This window comes from Pogona vitticeps, chromosome 5 (genome assembly GCF_051106095.1).
Source record: "Pogona vitticeps strain Pit_001003342236 chromosome 5, PviZW2.1, whole genome shotgun sequence".
NCBI classification, from domain to species: domain Eukaryota; kingdom Metazoa; phylum Chordata; class Lepidosauria; order Squamata; family Agamidae; genus Pogona; species Pogona vitticeps.
The window spans coordinates 67,267,645-67,287,094 of NC_135787.1; the positions used below are offsets into that span (position 1 = coordinate 67,267,645).

At 41.4% G+C, this 19,450-nt stretch overlaps 1 protein-coding gene across 1 annotated transcript in view; it reads left to right on the plus strand.

Annotated features, from left to right (window-relative positions):
• SGCZ (sarcoglycan zeta) overlaps window positions 1-19,450 on the plus strand; it is a 728,738-nt gene that overhangs the window by 534,685 nt on the left and 174,603 nt on the right. Inside the window, exon 3 of the mRNA XM_078394647.1 lies at window positions 8,306-8,407. Within this exon, the coding sequence (XP_078250773.1) occupies window positions 8,306-8,407 (102 nt within the window). The remainder of the gene's footprint in view (window positions 1-8,305; window positions 8,408-19,450) is intronic.

The window sequence follows — 19,450 nt, forward strand, 5'->3', positions numbered from 1 at the left end:
CGCCAGCCAGTAAGCTAGCCTGGGAGACACCCGGCTAAGGCCGGCGAGCGAGGGCTTGGGGGAGGCAGCCGCCCGGGGTGGGGAGGAGGGGAGGGAAGGGGCACGCCAGCCTAACGCCACCAGCCAGCCCCGGAAGCCTGGTCTTCATGGCCAGGCGAGAGCGAGGGGAGGGAGTGCGGCTGTCTCCAGCCAGCGAGGGCTCGGAGGCAGGCAGCCGGGAAGGGGCGCACCACTGACCACCAGCCAGCCAGCCCCGGACACCCAGTCTCCTTGGCAGAGTGCAGACGGGGCGAGGAGGTGGTCCCTGGCACGCCGCCCCCCCCTCAGCCTCTCCGCCCTGATCCCGGTCCGGGCAGGTGCCTCCTCCTTTGCAGCGCTCTGGCTCGGCGCCCACCCCAGGAGTGCAGCCGGGGATTGGGGCCAGGCCCTTCGCCCCTCCTTCCCTCCCTCCTCCTGAGGCAGATGCCAATCAAGAACCCCCGGCTCCCCCCCCAAAGGCCTGCCCGTCAGCTGTTCCAAAAGGCAAGCCTTTGGGCTGCTCCCGGAGAAGCGTTTCCCTGCGAGCAGCCCAAAAGCTCGCCTTTGGAACAGCCGAGGGGCGGACTTTTGGGCTGCTCCCAGAGAAGAGCTTCCCTGCGAGCAGCCCAAAAGCTCGCCTTTTGGAACAGCTGAGGGGCGGGCTTTTGGGCTGCTCCCGGAGAAGAGCTTCCCTGTGAGCAGCCCAAAAGCTGGCCTTTTGGAACAGCTAAGGAGCGGGCTTTTGGGCTGCTCCGAGAGAAGCGTTTCCCTGCGAGCAGCCCAAAAGCTCGCCTTTTGGAACAGCTGAGGGGCGGGCTTTTGGGCTGCTCCCGGAGAAGAGCTTCCCTGCGAGCAGCCCAAAAGCTCGCCTTTTGGAACAGCTGAGGGGCGGGTTTTTGGGCTGCTCCCGGAGAAATGCTTCCATGCGAGCAGCCCAAAAGCTCGCATTTTGGAACAGCTGAGGGGCGGGCTTTTGGGCTGCTCCCGGAGAAGAGCTTCCATGCGAGCAGCCCAAAAGCTCGCATTTTGGAACAGCTGAGGGGCAGGAGCCTTTGGGCTGCTCCCAGGGAAGCGCTTCCCCAGGAGCAGCGCAAAGCCCATTTTTTAGAATAGCTGACCAGCGGGGCCTTTGCGATGATCGTGGGGGAGTGCTCCCCTGCAATCATCGCAAAGCGAATTTTCCCCATAGGGGCCATCGCAAAACGATCGCTCTTGTGATGGAAAAAAGTCCATCGCAAAGCGATTTCATCGCTAAACGGAGCGATCGTTATGCGAGGCACCACTGTAATTAAAATGTAAGTTATATAAGAATTAATGGTAAGTAAGGTTTGTATTGTAAGTAATAAAATGTTGATAAATGTAATTTAAATATAAAGTAATAATATTAATATGCTTTAATCTTTGTAATTGTGTAAGTGTATATGGTATATGGTTAACTGAGCAATGTTTTAAAGAAGATATTTAAAATATGGGTAAGTTATCTCATGCGTTGTTCATGAGGGTAGCCTACTGTAGGTGTTACCCCATGATACAAACTTTCCAAGGGGGGAGGTATGTGGCGGACAGCCCACACGTCACTCCTGCCAGTCATTTTAGAGCTCTAGTGCAGGAGCCTATGACCAGACAGGAGGGGCGGAGTCAACAGAACTGGGTGGGACAGAGAATTAGTTAGGGGAAAAGATGGTGAAGCATTTAGACAGTTAGAGAGAAGACTGTGAAGTGTTTAGACATTTGACAGTTGGTTAGTTAGAGAATATTAAAGAGTTAAAAGGAATTAGAAGTACATAGAGAATATATAGAGACCTTGATTAAAGTAACTGAATACAAGCAAGCTTATAAGAAAACAAATACATGTTTCTTGAATGAATGATAATAGAACATCCATGATTTTCGTTCTGTGATTTAATTACTACACCATAAATAAACCTTGCTGTATTTGGCAGCAAGAGTGTGAGATTCATAATTGATATAGTGATGATAATATCCTCTGGTGGCAGCGAAAAAGGGAAAAAAACAAATCGTGTCTGAAAGTGAACCTGGGTGAGGGGCAAAACACACAGGCGTCACTGGGGGTGCGTGACTGTAGCTATCCAAATGGCTGGGTTGGGTTAATTTAAAAAAGTATTATGCATCTAACAAAACCCTAAGAGCTGCTCCCTCCTTGAAGAAGCGTGCTTAGGCAGGTGGTGTTTTATAGTGGAGAAGCAATAGGAGTCTTCTCCTCTGGTCCTTTCCTCCCCCCATGAGCTGATGTGAGCTTTGGGGAAGTAACTCCCACTTCTTCAGATGTACGAACATTTGAGGTTCTGGATGGGAATGTCGGGGAGGGGACATCTTCTGTCCTGTTAGGCATAACAGCACCTCGCTGAAGCTGTTCCAGTTAAACCATCTCTATGCATATAACAGATCATGTCTTCCAGTTGAGAATCTCGGAATGACTGCGAGCTCCCAAACTATTTCCAATGGAGATGTTGGATATCTCGACACTAAAATCAATTGCTTGGAGTAAGTCCTCTTTGTAACCCTTGAATTTACGTTCATGTAAGGAAGCTTAGGATATGTGGATGTGATTGGTGTGGAAAGAAGCAGGTCTGGACCTAGATTCCATGGTGCAAAAACTATGCCCACAACTATGGTTCAGTGCCGTGTAATGGTAGCCTTGAATCTCATAGAAGAGAGAATAGCCTAAGATTGGTGTATACATTAAAAGCAAACAACTGCAGCATTGTAAAATATTGCTATTAAACATGGGAGCTTCGTATTCAAATCCTGGGGGATATGAATATGAAGCTCCATGCTACAGGTACCACAGTGGTCCATTCCCACCCCACAGAACTGGCCCTGTCCTCTGATCAGGCTCCTCGCAATGTGCGCATCCAATGGCAGTGACATCATGTCAGTTATGGACATGGAGTGCTGCCTTGCCTCTCTGCTCAGCTGATTGCTCAGTAGCTGGGTGGGGAGACTCGTCTTCTTATCTCCTTGCTGGAGTAGTCAGCTGTGGGGAGAGGTGGGGTAGCACCGGCAGGACTACATTCACAATTGGCACGATGTCGCTGTTGTCAGATGTGTGCACTGTGAGGAGCCCGGTGAGTGGACTGGGCTGATCCGGGGGGGGGGAATGGGAATCGGTTGGCTGTGGCACCTGGGGTGCAAAGTGTCATGCTTGTATTCCCCAGAATACAAATATGAAGCTCCCATGTCTAACTACTATACAAAAGAGGACGTGACTATCTCATATTGCTACTGTGCCTCCAGAGAAAAGGGCCAGTTGTGGCTCATGAGGTTACGTGTCTGCCTTGTGTAGTCTTGGGCAAGATTCACTTTGCCAAAGAGACTAGCAGTCTCCTTCTGAGGACTTTATATCTAGGAAACCCTGAGAGGATTGCCAAATCAACTTGATACACATTGCTGTTGTTCCTGTTATATTTTTAAAAAATTGCTTTTTGTTCCTTTTGAATCCTAGTTAATCAAAACTTTAGGAACATTTTAATGCTACACTTATGTTATTACTGCTGTTCATGTCTTTGATTTGAGGACTTTTTTAAAAAGCTAATACCCAGAGAAATGAAAGCATGCTTCCAATATTGTATTTTTTTAAAAAAGAAAAGCAAAATCTCAAGTTAGCATTAGTTGTTAGCACTGGCATTGACTCTGTGCCAATTAGGGTGGTGGTGGTGATGATGATGATGATGATGATGATGATGATGATGATGATGATGATGATGATGATGATGATGATCATCATCATCATCATCATCATCATCAACAACAACAACAACAACAACAACAACAACAACAACAACAATAATAATAATAATAATAATAATAATAATAATAATAATAATAATAATAATAATAATAATAATAATAATAATAATAATAATAATAATAATAATAATAATAATAATATCTTAGAACTGCAGAGCTGTAAGAGACCCTATGGATCATCAGACCCTGTCAAGGAGACACAGTGGGGAACTGAACTCTCCACCTCTGGCTCTATAGCCAGATATCTAAGCCACTCATTTTTCCAGCAGTTCATATATTTCATTTCCAAAGGCACTACAATTACACAAACATGAAAGCAATAATTGATGTTATCCAGCATCATCATGAAATAATTTTGCAGTATTGATTTTGAAGAAAAGCCAGCCTTGCAGTATCAAGGACTGTCAGACACCAAATAGCAACAAAACCATTGTTTGCCCATAGTTACGCAACATCACATAAAACCATGCTAAAGAGGAAGAGGTGGTGGTGGTGGTGAAGGGCAGTGTGGGAGGAAGGAAACCAAGAGAAAAGGCAGTTTGACATATGAAGTGTGAAAGAAAGGCTATGTGCAAGAGCGAAACATAAAAGAAATTTCTTAACACAAATCATGTTTCAGGAATCACTGAAAGGAATCATTGAAAGAACACACACACACAAAAAGAGCCTCTTTCATATTTTTTGTCTTTCATTAAAGTTGAAAAAGCTACTCCCTAGTAGACAGACAGACATGATTTGCATTCAGACATCACACACTACATGTTACTAAGAATATTTCTGTGTGGAACATTTTTCTGAATTACAGTGTGGCATACTGAAAACATAAGTAAACTGTGGATAGTCATGTTACTATACAGTATCTTGAATGCATTTGGTACAGCTGTTAAGACAGTTTCCTAAGACAAAGCTAGGATCTCATGTGGATGCTTTGTACATAATAACACAACTATTGGTTTTGCAGCCAGATATGTCAATTACTTATTGGATATTACCAATACATTGAATACTTTACATTTGCCTGTTCATTTTTTTAAACTTTCTGAGACACGAATACTTCTTTTTCACATTGTCATTTTACGAATTTCCCTTTTAGATTTTAATACCACTGTGCTTCCCATGGGTGTTTGGTTAGCCCTCGTCGGATATAGGGAGCCAATAAAGCTCTCCCATTATGTTCTAGTGTTTTCAGCTTATCTAAGTTTGTATTTGCTCTATGTAATCATGTTTACTCCTTTATTCACTGGATGAACCGAAATCCAATAAGGTTTACTGGGTAGAGAATAGGAATATTTGTCAGACGTCACCCATACCTTTGTTGCTGCCAAGGCTTGTCTTCCTTTTGGATGCCCCATGCCAGAACAGTATTTTACTTCTTTTAAAATATCTCATGTTCCTTTTCCATTTGCCACTGTGTATCTTAATACCATTTAACAAGTCTTTAGAAATGCTTAGTGCCCACTTTTTCAAATCCACAGGCTTAAACATTTCTTGGTATTAGTAGTTCCATGAACCTCATTATTTTTCATGTTCTTCCTTTCACTGGAACATAATTTATCTTTTTTCCCATGAAAGGGCAAATAGCTTGCATAAGGAATTCAGTATATCCCTATAGATTTAATAAACTTAAATCCCATTGAATTGAATACAGTTCATAAATTCCTGGAGAATAGCTTTAATTTCTAATAATTTATAAGAATGGAAGCCTTATACCTGAGAGTTGTTGGGTAGAGAAGTCATAAGACAGAGAACAATGGCTATTCAATTAACATTTTCATGATATCTTACACAATATTTCTTTCAGTGGGCAAATATTCCTTCTAGCAGTACTCTACATCTCAGTCTTCTCAACCACAGCTTTACTAGTGTTCCTTTACACCACAGGTGTTCATCAATACAACTACTGCACACAGGATGTTGTAACCATGAAGATTCAATCAGGCAATCCTTGGGAAAAAGAGAATAAAAGATTTGCTGTTATTTCCCAAACAAGTGACTTCCATGTTGGTGAAAGCAACTTCAGGGGCTAACACCTTAGGGTTATGTCCCTCAGAGGTGATTTTAAGGTGGATGAAGAGTTTCAAGGTGATCTAATATGAAATAACCCCACAATATTCATAACTATTACTGTCTCACACAGTGGTACCCTATCATGGGTCTCCAGATGTTCGTGGACTACAACTCCTAGAAATCCTGGCCAGCACAGCTAGTGGTGAAGGCTTCTGGGAGTTTTTAGTCCAAGAATATCTGGTGACCCATGATAGGGAACCACTGGTGTTACAGAAAAACTGGAGGATTAGAATCTGACCACTTCACTCTCAAACTCATCTCTGAATACCTTCCTGTCTGCACCCATTTATAGTCAATTAAGCACAGCTTGACTCCTCCTCTCCACTGCTGAATTCTCCTCTTACAACACAGCATGAAACGAAATGCAGTCAATTTCTGGGCCTCAGAGTTTCTAGCTCTCTTTTATCCTTTAAAGGTAAAGTTAAAGGTTCCCCTTGACAATTTTTGTCCAGTCATGTTCGACTCTAGGGGGCGGTGCTCATCCCCGTTTCCAAGCCATAGAGCCAGCGTTTGTCCGAAGACAATCTTCCGTGGTCACATGGCCAGTGCGACTTAGACACGGAATGCTGTTACTTTCCCACCGAGGTGGTCCCTATTTATCTACTCATATTTGCATGCTTTTGAACCGCTAGGTTGGCAGAAGCTGGGACAAGCGATGGGCACTCACTCCATCATGTGGATTCAATCTTACAGCTGAAGATCTACAGACCTTACAGCACAGAGGCTTCTGTGGTTTAACCCACAGCGCCACCATGTCCCTCCTTTTATCCTTTAGGCAGTGCAAAGCAACCTCCGCCCCCTGAGGCTGGGGGTAGGTTGGGATGGGAAGTGGTGGTGAAATTTCGGAGGACTACAGTTGTGCTTGACATGTGGTTTACTTGGTGCATTTTAAACCATTTTCTAATATCAGGTGTGATGGAGGATGATGCCATTTCATCAGTGCTGAAGTGAGAATCAGTACTTTGGTTGGCATTTATATATGAAATGTAAATTAAGTACCTTCATGGCCTTTTCTTGGGCAGCAAATTCTTGAGTACAAAAGAGAATTTTGCCTGAACATTCTTGACATGGCTGCCCGATTCAATCTAGTCCCTCCCACTCGAGGACTCAGGTTTGTGTTACCTCTCACCTGAGGGTTTCAAGAACAATAAGGAACTTCTATTAAACACAATGGCAATTCTTAAGACGGATATAAGAACAAATTCCTTCTTTTTTAAAAAAAGCAAGAGAAAAATATTTGTGAGAATGTACATTGCTTATTGAAATGGAATGCCAGTAACATTCTGAATGGGGAAAAAGGAAACTGTTTGGTATTTGACCTTCTGCTTTAATATTATTTTACAAACATTTCATTACTTCAGTCAGCAGTTCAATCTTTGGAGAAACTGTCTACATTGTGTGTTTCTTCACAGCTTGAAAACATAAATAGAGAGCACTGGAGAATAAAAGGTGAACCGTTGTTGACATGGACTAAGAAAATGAAATTAATTTGGTTTTCAACATTTTTCTAAAACATTATCTGCCAGTTATGTACCACACACTGTCTTTGTTCTGAGAAATTTAGTTGTTAAGCAAGGCAATTTAATCACAAATTGAGGTGGGGGGGCTAACATTACGTTTTTTCTCTTTGGTTTTTTTTTTTCATTTATTCTATCCGGCTGTGAATTTTTATGATATGGGAGGAGAGCTAAAATATATACACAATAAATAAAGGTGAGCTTTTAAGAGCATTTTCTGTCATTTCTTCCTGCTGGCTACATGGATTTGATGTTTAAACATGGCTGATTGCCTTGAAAGCCAACATGTCCAGATCAACAAGACTCCATAAACCAATTCTAATATGGGGTAAAACATAAAGCAACACCATAATGGATGAACTAGGTAGCCCTGAATTAAAGATTTAATGAATACTAACAAACTTTCTCAACCCTGACAGAAGGAGGTCAAGAAGAGCCCCCATAAAAAAGGGGGATGCTCCATTTTTTTAAAAAAGGCAGGCACTAAGAGCTCTTTTGTCCCTGCACAAGAATGAAAAACATCTCTCTTTTTTTGTCAGCAGTAGCATTACCCCAAAATCCAAGGTGTTTTGCAAAATAGAGGAAAGAAAATTTGCTGCAGAATTCACACACACACACACAAATCCCAACATGTTAAAAATGCACAGAAGCTCTTAGAATCTCCCCCAGCATACTTGCCTGCAACAATGAAATAAGTGACGATTTACATTCCTACCCAGAATGAAGAAGTGTGTCTATCAAAAAGATACATGTTCAATGTATTTCTAAACTATACTGCCAGCAGGCAATATGCCTATCAGACGTCTTGTCAAACATGTAGTTATGTCATGCATTTTAGCATAAACCTTCAAAATGTGAGGTTGCGTTGTATCACAGTGATTAGTTTCCCAATTAAGCCACAGATACACACAATTGTATATTATTGCTTCTAGGATGGAATGGGGAATCTCAGAGTTACCAAAAAAGGAATTCGTCTCGAAGGTATATCTGAATTTCTACTTCCATTGTATGTGAAAGAAATCCACTCCCGAAAGGTAGGTTTCAACATCTGTTTTGCTTAAGTTTTTTTAAAAATGAAAACACTGGATTTCAGAGACCCACTAAAATTAATTTTCAAATCAACATTCCCAAGAAATATTTTGGACTGAATAGTTTCTACTTTGCTGCAGAGTTCCCCAATTAGTGATTTCCATGGTTGGAGAAAATGGAGGTTCTAGTCTAACATATCTACAGAGTGACAGGTTCAGGAAGTCCCCTTGCAGTTTTTCTAACATGAAAACTATGCACTTGTTTGTATGATATGAAGAAGTGATTTCTCAGAGTGATGCAAGTTGAAGGTATTGTGCCATAAGTAACTGAAATATAAGGTCATGGACCAATATATTTAGGAAGCCTTCACTTCCAAATGTGTTTCCTAATACCATATGCATGCAAATCCTTCTTTCTTGAATTTCATACAAATTGGTCTGTAAATGTTATGCATTTCAAAATTCCATACCCACCAGCAAAGATATCATATTTACAGGCAGAATATCACTGAGCACAACCTCTGGAGAGCATCAGTAGGAGGGAGCAGACACTTTCATGTCTTCTGTGCTGGCTTCCAGAGGCATCAGGCCAGCCATTGTAGAAACAGTCTGCTGGGTCAGCAGGACTTCTGCTCTGCTTCAGCAGGGTTCTTTATATGCCCCAAGTCAGATACAGATACCTACTGTATTCCCAAACCCATCACAATCTCCCAAAATATTTTAAAAGCAAGTGCTTGGGCAGCAAATAAGATGTTTTGGTAGGATATATATAATTTTTTAGTGAGAAGAGTGGTACTTTTTAACATACGCTTGGCCTGTGGGTACCTGCTGTTGTGTGAAATCTTGAGCTAATGGCATAGCAAGTGCCATTCTTTGTCTGGGTATATTCACTCTCCTTTTGTGAAGGAAACATTTGAAGCTGCTTTTAGCACCCAAATTGTTGCAAAGCATCCAAATAGTTGCAAGTGATTATCAAGTGATTGCTCAATCCAAGTATTACATTGAGGACAAGTAATGGCTATTTGGACATAATTCTCACTAACTCTAGTGGGCTTAATTCAGTCATTAGCACCAAGTAGGGTAGATCTATTGAATGAATGGGTATTGTTACATCAACACTTATATAAGTCCCATTGATTCAACTGGTCTACTCTAGATGAGATTTAAATGTTCTTCCATGTAAATGTGCATGCTTGCAGTCCATAGCTTTAATATAAAGCAGTCTTAGACATATTGAAGTATTTTGGAATGGTTGGTCTTAAGTATGAGTGAGTCACTATAAAATAAAATGGAAGAGAGGAGAAATTGGGGAGAAATGGGCAACATGAAATTGTAAAGCATGGACAAGATTGTTTAGCATGGAAAAGGGGGAGCAGAAGGACCAAGTGGGAATTTTTGCACTTTGCCTTCCTCAAGATGGCTAGGAGGAATGGCTAAGAGGATCCTGGGACCAGGATCCTTTTCAAAGGGACTAAGCCATTGCCCTCCTGTTTACAAGGGACATGAAATTTCAGTATTATTTGATGTGTGGAGTATGTCTCGCCCTACCTGAGGAAAGGTGAGTTAAGGGGGAAAGCCCTATTAAGGAAACAATTCATTAGCCTGAAAGACAGCAAAAAGGAATGACAAACAATTGAGGTAATGTGATATCAAATCTATTGTAAGGTATATAGGAGGCCTGAGAGAGAAGTTTGGGGAGACATAGCATCCTTATAATGAGGGAAAACTTTATCTCTCTGCACTGGCTTCTTTCTCCTGAGAAACCAGGTCCACTGTGATGGATTTGTTAGGGACACATAAGAGATCTATATTAGCAAGACTTTTTTTATTTTTCCTAAGTGTGTGCCTTCTTTCAAACAGTCCAAGACTAGTTTTGTAACTTTGCCAGAACTTTGTTTCATTTTACTAGGAATCTTTTACCTAACTTTCACCTTTTTTTAACTTTTTTATAACCGTTTTATCCTTTTCTGCTTATTTCTTTTTCTTTTTAATGAAATACATAAAATCCTTTCCAGGAGTTCGTTGGATTTTGAATGCAGAGGAAATCTAGGTACTAATTTATGCTTCCTGTACCGTGACAGGAAACATGATTTTTTTTTAAATGTGAAAAATTCCATCTCAAAGTACATCAGCTGAAATAGCCTATTACATTTATTGTTCAGCATGTAATTGTTTTACAGCTTCAAGCAGGACCCTACGCAGTAAGCGCCCAATGAAACCACGGCACTGTGCACTCTACAGAACAAGACAGCTTATTCTAGTTTGGTCAGGTGGCAATGTGTTCTCCAAGATATATTTTAGATATATTTTTAGACATATGGTGAGTTCTTTTTTTCCTCCTAGCATATCAGTGCTAACTAGTAATCAAGGAGGGATGCTAAAATGTTTTGAGTCAATGAAGTGTAGAGAATTTTAATGTGCATAGCTGCTTCAACACTGTTGAAGAGCTACTTTAAAACATGACTGCACCAAGAAATCTATAATAGACCATGAGGATGATGCTTGCCAAAGTTAACTGTATATTGTTTGTTATTTGCCTCCATCTATTGTTATTCAGGGAAGCATCCCGTTTTCCAGAGCCTGCAAAAGTTACTTGTCGGGACTAGAGATGGGGGCATTCATATTCATATACGAATATCCCTGCACAGGTGACATTAATGAGGGTCCAGCCCCACGGGGCCACTCTTTGACCTTGCAGCGAGGCTTGTCCTCCTGCCTCCTGCCAGGAGTGCTGAGTGGATTGCTTGCTGTGGAGCCATTAGCAGAATCGTGCCATCCGCATCTGTGGCAGATCGGTGAGCGGACCATGGTGCGGACCCTCGTTAACTCCACTTGTGAGGGGATATTCATATTTGTTTATGAATACCACCATCTCTAGTCAGGACTATTGCTCCCATGCTCCCCCAGCCAGCAAAGCCACTTGTTTCGTTTAAAAATGCTGCGTAATGCCGGCATTTTATTACACTGGAATGCCTCCTGATGGATGTATTTGTCCAATAAATATCAAGTGAGGTCAAAGCATAAGACTTCTATATTGCCAAGATGTCATGTGTTTCTCAGGAGATGAAACACATGACCTTCACACAGAAGCACATTGCACCACCTGGTAGCATTTGATTGTATTCCTGCATTGAGCAGGGTGTTGGACTTGATGGCCTTGTACACCCCTTCCAACTTCACTTTTCTATGATTTCTATGGTCCTTGCCATGGGGAGTGAGACAATAGCAAGACAGAGAAGGCTGGTAGATGATATTGTCATTCCAATATTCCCTCAGTGCACTGAGAATACAACATAAGAGAATTCAGAAGGTATATTTAAGAATGCAGTTGGAATGGCATAGGCCTACTCCTCATCACTGGTGGACTGCATTATTTTAGGATTAACCCTTCTTTTTACTGTCTTGCCATGTTCTGCTTCTTGGCCAACCAAGAGAACTGTACCATCACCATACTACTTTGAACATATCCAGTCTCATCAAATGTTGAGCTACTAAGCACAGTAGAGCTAGAACTTAGATGGGAGATCACTAGGCAATACCAGAGATTTCACAGATAGGAAAGAATTCTGTTGGAAACTTGGGACATCCTCTGCCAGACTGTTCTAATAATATTGGTCTTTTTGGACCAATAGACTGACTTTGTACAGGGCAGCTTCACAGATACTGTATGCATAAAACTACGGCCAAAATCCTGTTGCAATTCAATTTCTCTCCCCCAATCCCAAAGTCCTAAGGCTCCAATCAAACTGTTTGTCATGGAGAGCCCATTGGAAGGCATGGGATGGATGGAGGTCTTTAATTTCTGAAAAATACCACTGTAGTCTCTTGATGAAGGGGATTGTATGAGAGCCTTGGAAAGGATATCAGGGTTATTGTTTTTTAATTTCAAATTTTTTCCCTGCGGTTGCACAGCTGCATAAACAGGATTTCAGTGTATTTCAGTATCTTTATATTTGCATGTATGTATGTGTGTGTGTGTGTGTGTGTGTGTGTGTGTGTGTGTGTGTGTGTGTGTGTGTGTGTGTGTGAGTGAGTGAGTGAGTGAGTGAGAGAGAGAGAGAGAGAGAGAGAGAGAGAGAGAGAGAGAATCTACAAGGCATAGAGTTGGAGTTTCTTTGTAAGCTGCCCAATGATGTATACAAATTCTGTAATATATAGATAAATAGGAAATTCCATGGCTCAGAGAAAGATGAAGAAAGACTGCATTATTTTGCCTCTTATCTATTGTTTCCTACCCCTTTACATCCCTTTTCCCACTCTTTTGTCTCCTATCTAGTTGGACATTTTGTCAGCTCATACATATTATTATTATTTATTATTTATTTAACTTATATGCCGCCCACACTACCCAAAGGTCTCTGGGTGGCTTACAACAATTTAAATACAGTAAAAAGATAAACAGTTAAAATACAATTAAAATATATACTCTAAAAATTGCCATCAGGACCCACAGTTGATATTATTTCAATTAAAATCCTTCTGGAACAGGAAGGTTTTGAACGGGAGCCGAAATGTCATCAGCAAAAGGACCATAGCAAAATTCACGGATCTATTCACAAATGAAATGGGGAAAAATGATTTTTAAGAACAAAAATAATATGGAAGAAACAGGAACTAGCATCTTCTTTTAATATCCAGTTAGAGCTCTTTAATGTTCAGTTCTTGCAGTGCCTTTTCCCCCCTCTTCCTGAGGACATCCTCATCTTTAACAGCTAAATGGGTCCCCTTTGTCGTGGAAACATTAACATGTATTGGACATGGTCAGTGTATACTGGTGAGAAATTGATCCGGTCCATTATTTGAAAAATCATTCTTAAATTAGCTAATTTCTTCATAAATATAATTGTGGAAAAAAAACACAATTTTTCAAAAATCCCTAAGCCAAAACTTCAAGGAATGATGCCTTGTTGTGGCGAAGGGGCTAGAGTAATTCAGAGAAACTATGGGCTATGTCATGCAGGGACACCCAAGACAAACAGGTCATAGTGGAGAGTTCTGACTAAATGCAATCCACCTTAAGCAGGAACTGGCAAGCCACTCCAATATCTTTGCCAAGAAAACCCCATGAACAGAAACAAAAGGCTAAAAGATATGACACTGGAAGATGAGCCCCTCAGGTCGGAAGAACATGCTACTGAGGAAGAACAGAGGACAAGTACAAATAGCTCCAGAGCTAATGAAGTGGTTGGACCAAAGCTGAAAGGATGCTTAGCTGTGGACGCACCTGGAAGTGAAAGGAAACCCCAGTGCTGCAAAGGAAAATACTGCATAGGAACCTGGAATGTAAGATCTATGAACCTTGGGAAGCTGGATGTGGTAGGAGATGGCAAGAATCAACACTGACATCCTGAGAGTCAATGAACTAAAATGGACAGGAATGGGCGAATTCAAATCAGACTATTACAATATCTGCTGTTGTGCACAAGAACCCCTTAGAACAAATGGAGTAGCCCTCATAGTCAACAAAAGAGTGGGAAAAGCTGTACTGGGATACAATCTAAAAAATGATAGAATGATTTCAATATGAATCTAAGGCAGACCTTTCAACATCACAGTAATCCAAGTTTATGCACCAACCACTGATACTGAACAGGCTGAAATTGACCAATTCTATGAAGACCTACAGCACCTTTTAGAACTGACACCAAAGAAGGATGTTCTTGACTTTATAGGGGACTGGAATGCTAAAGTAGGGAGTCAAGAGATAAAAGGAACAACAGGGTAGTTTGGCCTTGGAGTTCATAATGAAGCAGGGCAAAGGCGAATAGAGTTTTGTCAAGAGAACAAGCTGGTCATCACAAACACTCTTTTCCAACAACACAAGAGGTGACTCTATACATGGAAATCACCAGATGGGCAATACTGAAATCAGATTGATTATATTCTCTGCAGTCAAAGATGGAAAAGCTCTATACAAAAACAAGACCTGGAGCTGATTGTGGCTCTGATCATCAGCTTCTTGTAGCAAAATTCAAGCTTCAACTAAAGAAAGTAGGAAAACCCACTGGGCTAGTCAGGTATAATCTAAACCAAATCCCGTATGAATACATAGTGGAACAGATTTAAGGAACTCGATTTGGTGGACAAAGTGCCTGAAGAACTATGGATGGAGGCCCATAACATTGTACAAGAGGCAGCAACAAAAACCATCCCAAAGAAAAGGAAATGCAAGAAAGCAAAGTGGCTGTCCAACGAGGCCTTACAAATAGCAGAGAAGAGAAGGGAAACAAAATGCAAGGGAGATAGGGAAAGTTACAGAAAATTGAATGCAGACTTCCAAAGAATAGGAATGAGCGACAAGAGGGCCTTCTTAAATGAACAGTGCAAAGAAACAGAGGACAAGAATAGAAAGGGAAAAACCAGAGATCTGTTCAAGAAAATTGGAGATATTAAAGGAACATTTTGTGCAAAGATGGAAATGATAAAGGACAAAAATGACAAGCACCTCACAGAAGCAGAAGACATCAAGAAGAGGTGGCAAGAACACAGAAGAATTATACCAGAAAGATCTGGATGTCCTGGACAACTCAGATAGTGTGGTTCCTGACCTTGAGCCAGACATCCTGGAGAGTGAAGTCAAGTGGGCCTTAGAAATCATGGCTATCAAGAAGGCCACAGGAGGTGATGGCATTCCAGTTGAACTATTTAAAATCTTGAAAGATGATGCTATTAAGGTGCTACACTCAATATGCCAGCAAGTTATATATTTTTGGCAGTTGAAAACCCCATGGTAATCTTTTTCCGAAAAGTAGGAACCAGAAACTCCAAAGCAACAAGGGCTGTGATATTTTGTACATATGATCTGTTGTGTTGTCTCAAAGAAAAGAAAACATGTTTCCTTGTTTTGTTTATTTTTGTTAAATTTTGCTACACCAGAATTGGTTTCCGAAGCCTGCATTTTTTTAATGTATAAGGCCAGCGCCAGCTTTTAACTTCATAGGTTAATTAGTAGACAGTAGGGCTGTTCTTAGGTATTCAGGCAAAGCCCAGGATTCTATCGCATTCTCAAATCCTTCCTTGTATTTGCAAGGATGATTTAAAAAGACAGCAATAAAAAAATCAATGCCACAAAGCAATGCTACAGATGATGGATACTGTCCTTTTTTTGAGGGGTGGGTAATTTTAAGCCTTGGATGTGTTATTTCTTTCTTTTTCTTTCTTTCTTTCTTTCTTTCTTTCTTTCTTTCTTTCTTTCTTTCTTTCTTTCTTTCTTTCTTTCTTTCTTTCTTTCTTTCGACTCAGTCAGTCCTTCCACTCTATTTGTGCATGCTTACAGGAACTATACCAAAATCCCTTGTCTCCCTCTCTATCAGCAAATCTTTATCAGGATTCTAGCAAAGGCCCAAATTCCTGCTTCAGATACCTTATGATATACAAATTACCCAAAGAAAGTGTTCTTCAAATCTCTGCTTATGCTGATATTATAGCACTTGGTAGCTGAGTATCTTTTGTCATCTGAGGTACAAAGCTGGCCTTAAGGGTTTCTGAAATTAATATGAAATTAATATGAATTACATGCCTTAAGATATATATGTCTGTGTATCTCTTAAATGGGGCATGTGGGTCACCTATGAGGGAAGAAGGCAGTGATCTTCTTGTTACTGTTTGAAATCATCCTTTTGCACAATACTTGCTGAATCTTTTTCATGTGAACTAAGTCAAACAAAGGAATTATCTTTAATTGAACTAGAGAGCTTCTTCTTCTTCTTCTTAACTTCTGAGCTTTCCTTTGAGATCAACTTATTGCTCAAGCGATAGTGATCCATTAGTAATTCGCTAGACTGTGAGGTCCTCATGGTCTATATACACCTTGATACATTTAAGGAAGAAATTTCTGACAAGGTCACGGATTAAAGTGGTTTCTGCCTGTAATCTGAAAAGAGGTATTAATGTGGATTAGAATGTGTAAGAGTGTCAGTCAGAAATACTCCAGTTCCTGCTGTTTGGTTTAATCTATGGCACCTTGTTTGGCTAAAGCATTCTTTTTTATTCTGTTCTATTGTCATGTTTTCTTATAATAGTGCTTCCGTTTTTCTTCCAATCATCCCACGCACTGGGGACTTTGTGCAATGCATCCTTGTAGTCTAGAACCATTCTGAGCAGGACTCTTGATCTAGTGAAAAAAATGTAAAAGAGAAGAAATGTTTATGTTTTCTCTAAGTAGCAGAGGAAACTCCAGATAAACATATGATACTGCAGGAAGAAGCAGTTAAAAACAACTAGCCATTCTTAATAGAGAAAGTTGCCTTCAAGATAGACATGTGCCTTAGAAGACACACAGGAGAAGAGCAACTGCAGGGCTGCTCCTTAGAGAGTCAGGAAAGAAAAGAGTTGAACTTGAGACTGATAAGTGGAGCCTGAATAGATGCCACAAGGTGATGCTTGGAAGAAGACAGACTAACATCTTGAACAGGAGTTTCTTATCAGAAGTCTGTGAACTTTAGGACACATAAATCTGCATGAAGGTTGTGTTTTTCTCTTTATTGAATTAGAATGACATATTTTGAAAGTCTTGGTTATACAGTGGTGCCCCGCATAGCGAGGTTAATCCGTTCCGGATTAACCTTCGCTATGCGAAAACATCGCTGTACGGGCAAGGAAAGCCTATTGGAACGCATTAAACTTAGTTTAATGCGTTCCAATAAGCGTCCAAACTTACCCCTCCAGCGATGTTTTCGCGTCCGGCAGCCATTTTGGAGCCGCCGATCAGCTGATCGGCGGCTCCAAAATGGCCGCGGATGACCCGAAATGCCCCCCCGCAGCGTTTTCTCGACCTCCGTAAGCAAGGGGAGGGCGCGAAAACACTGATAGGGGGCCATTTCGGGTCATCCGGCAGCCATTTTGGAGCCACCGATCAGCTGTTCGGTGGCTCCAAAATGGCCGCCGGACACCCCAATCGTCGCAAAGCGAGTGCGGCAATTGGGGCAGATCTGTATAGCGATCCCCAAAAAGGGATCGCTATACAGATTCTTCGTTAAACGGTGCGCTCGTTAAGCGAGGCACCACTGTATAAGGTCTCGCAGTGACTGCAGTATATACTGGGCATCCTTATATGCTAATAGAAAGCAAAATAAAAATACACACCCCAAAAGCCCATATATAAATAAGATAAAGAATAAAAGACTAGTTACTTCCAGTATGTAAATCCATACATTTGATGTTCAAATTGGCAGCTTGCTGCACTGAATGTGAGTTAAAGAAAATTTTAAAATGAGCAGGAGAAATGAGATGACACAATCAATTCCTTTTTGAAATGGCTACCAAACAAACTAAAACGAAACAAAGAAAAATTAAGGCCAGAGAGCAACTGGGAATGCCTAGAGAAAAGCACTTTCTGAGAGCAAAGTAATATTTGCATTTTAATAGGTAGAACACCCAATTCTTCGATTAAAAGCAAAGCTGTGCCACCACTTCATCCAAATCCCAAACGGATCAGGCTAATTCAGATCTACCCAAATTGGATTGGATCCGAATTAGATCCCATTGGGCCAGTTTGGATCAAATCTGATCGGATTAGTCTATTCAGCAATTCAGGCTGTTTCAGCAGTTTGGTTATCAAACTGCAGTAAATGAAAACCGGACAGTGTTAACAGTAAAATATTGCAAAATATCAATCCTTAACATGAAAATGAGAAAAGAAATGGGAAAGAGGGAGCTGTACTTTGCTTGTTGACAATTCTTGAGTTCCAATGTGAGCCAAGAATCTCAGGACTCTGAGGAAGGGATGGTGGAAAGTCTATTATCAATCATCTTTTCCTCTTTTGAGCTGCTTTGCCAGTTCTCTGTTAGCTACGGAAGCAACATCTGAATGAGCTTTTTTTGGGAGTTTGGTGACAGTTTAGTGTTTACTCTGGCTTATATTTCTCCTTTTTTTTCATCCTACCACTATTCACATTTCAACCCTTCCTTTCTAATTCTTTCCCAGTGCTTTCCTTAAACTAGAGCTGGCATCACATCAGTAAATTATGTTGATTCATGTACTGAAAGCTGAGACTGAAACTGCATGAATCAAAACCAATCCAAAGCTATATGTAGAGGCTTTTGAGCCACATTTTAGTATATGTGGTACTCAGCTTCCTCACTGAAACTGCCACTTAATCAATACCTTTTGGACAGAATATCTTTCTGTGTATTTCTCCAAATTTGTAACAGTAGCTGACTGATATTGGACAGTTTAAACACCTGGAGAAAACTCTTTTCCCCTTTTCCCTAAAATAGCATTGCCCTTCCCACCCTGGAATAAAGAGGTGAGACGCAGGTGATGGGGTAAATTACGGTCACACTTTATTTAGAACACCTTGGGTAACTTCTTGCCCACAGAAAATCAGGGGCCTGCAGTAGTGCGAGAACAGGTTTGGAGCCGAAGGTCTCACAGGGCCCCCTCCCCAACCTTATATGGACGAGTCCCATGTCCCGTTGTTGCATGATCCTTAAGATAGCATGACCCCAGCCGGTGAACTATCAAGCCCCCCCATGCCTGTAAGCCCCTGTTCTATGGAGACCCTCAGCCTGGTGGGAGCCCCAGCCCATCCTTTCTCCTGGCACTGTAACCTCATGATCTGCAGCGCCTCGAGGTTGGACGTCCTATCACTTCCATTGTTTTCCATGGGCCCTCACCAATCCTAGTTCCTTCCACACTATCCATTGTGTGATCTAAGAAAGTGACTCAGCAACTGGCAACATGTAACAAACAATAACCCTATGCCAGTGTGGAATAGGCAAAAAAATCCCCACAACCACCTTGCCAATTCCAGTAGCGGGTCAAAAATTCCTATTCGACCCCCAACAGAGTGACCAGGGTGGGCAGGATGAAAGCCTCGGAAAGAAGCTAAACAATTTTAAAGATGCTCCCCTGTCCCTAGGGTAACATCTCGCGTTATTCCCAGGAGGGAAGGCAAAGGAGCTCTGCTCAGTGACACACACCAGCAGAGTCAACATAATTATCACGGGCACAAGACCCTCTATTTCCTATGTTTTTAATGTGTGTTTTTTCCTCAGTCATAACATTATTCTGATGTTACGCTCTCTTTTTTTCTCCCTCATCTATTT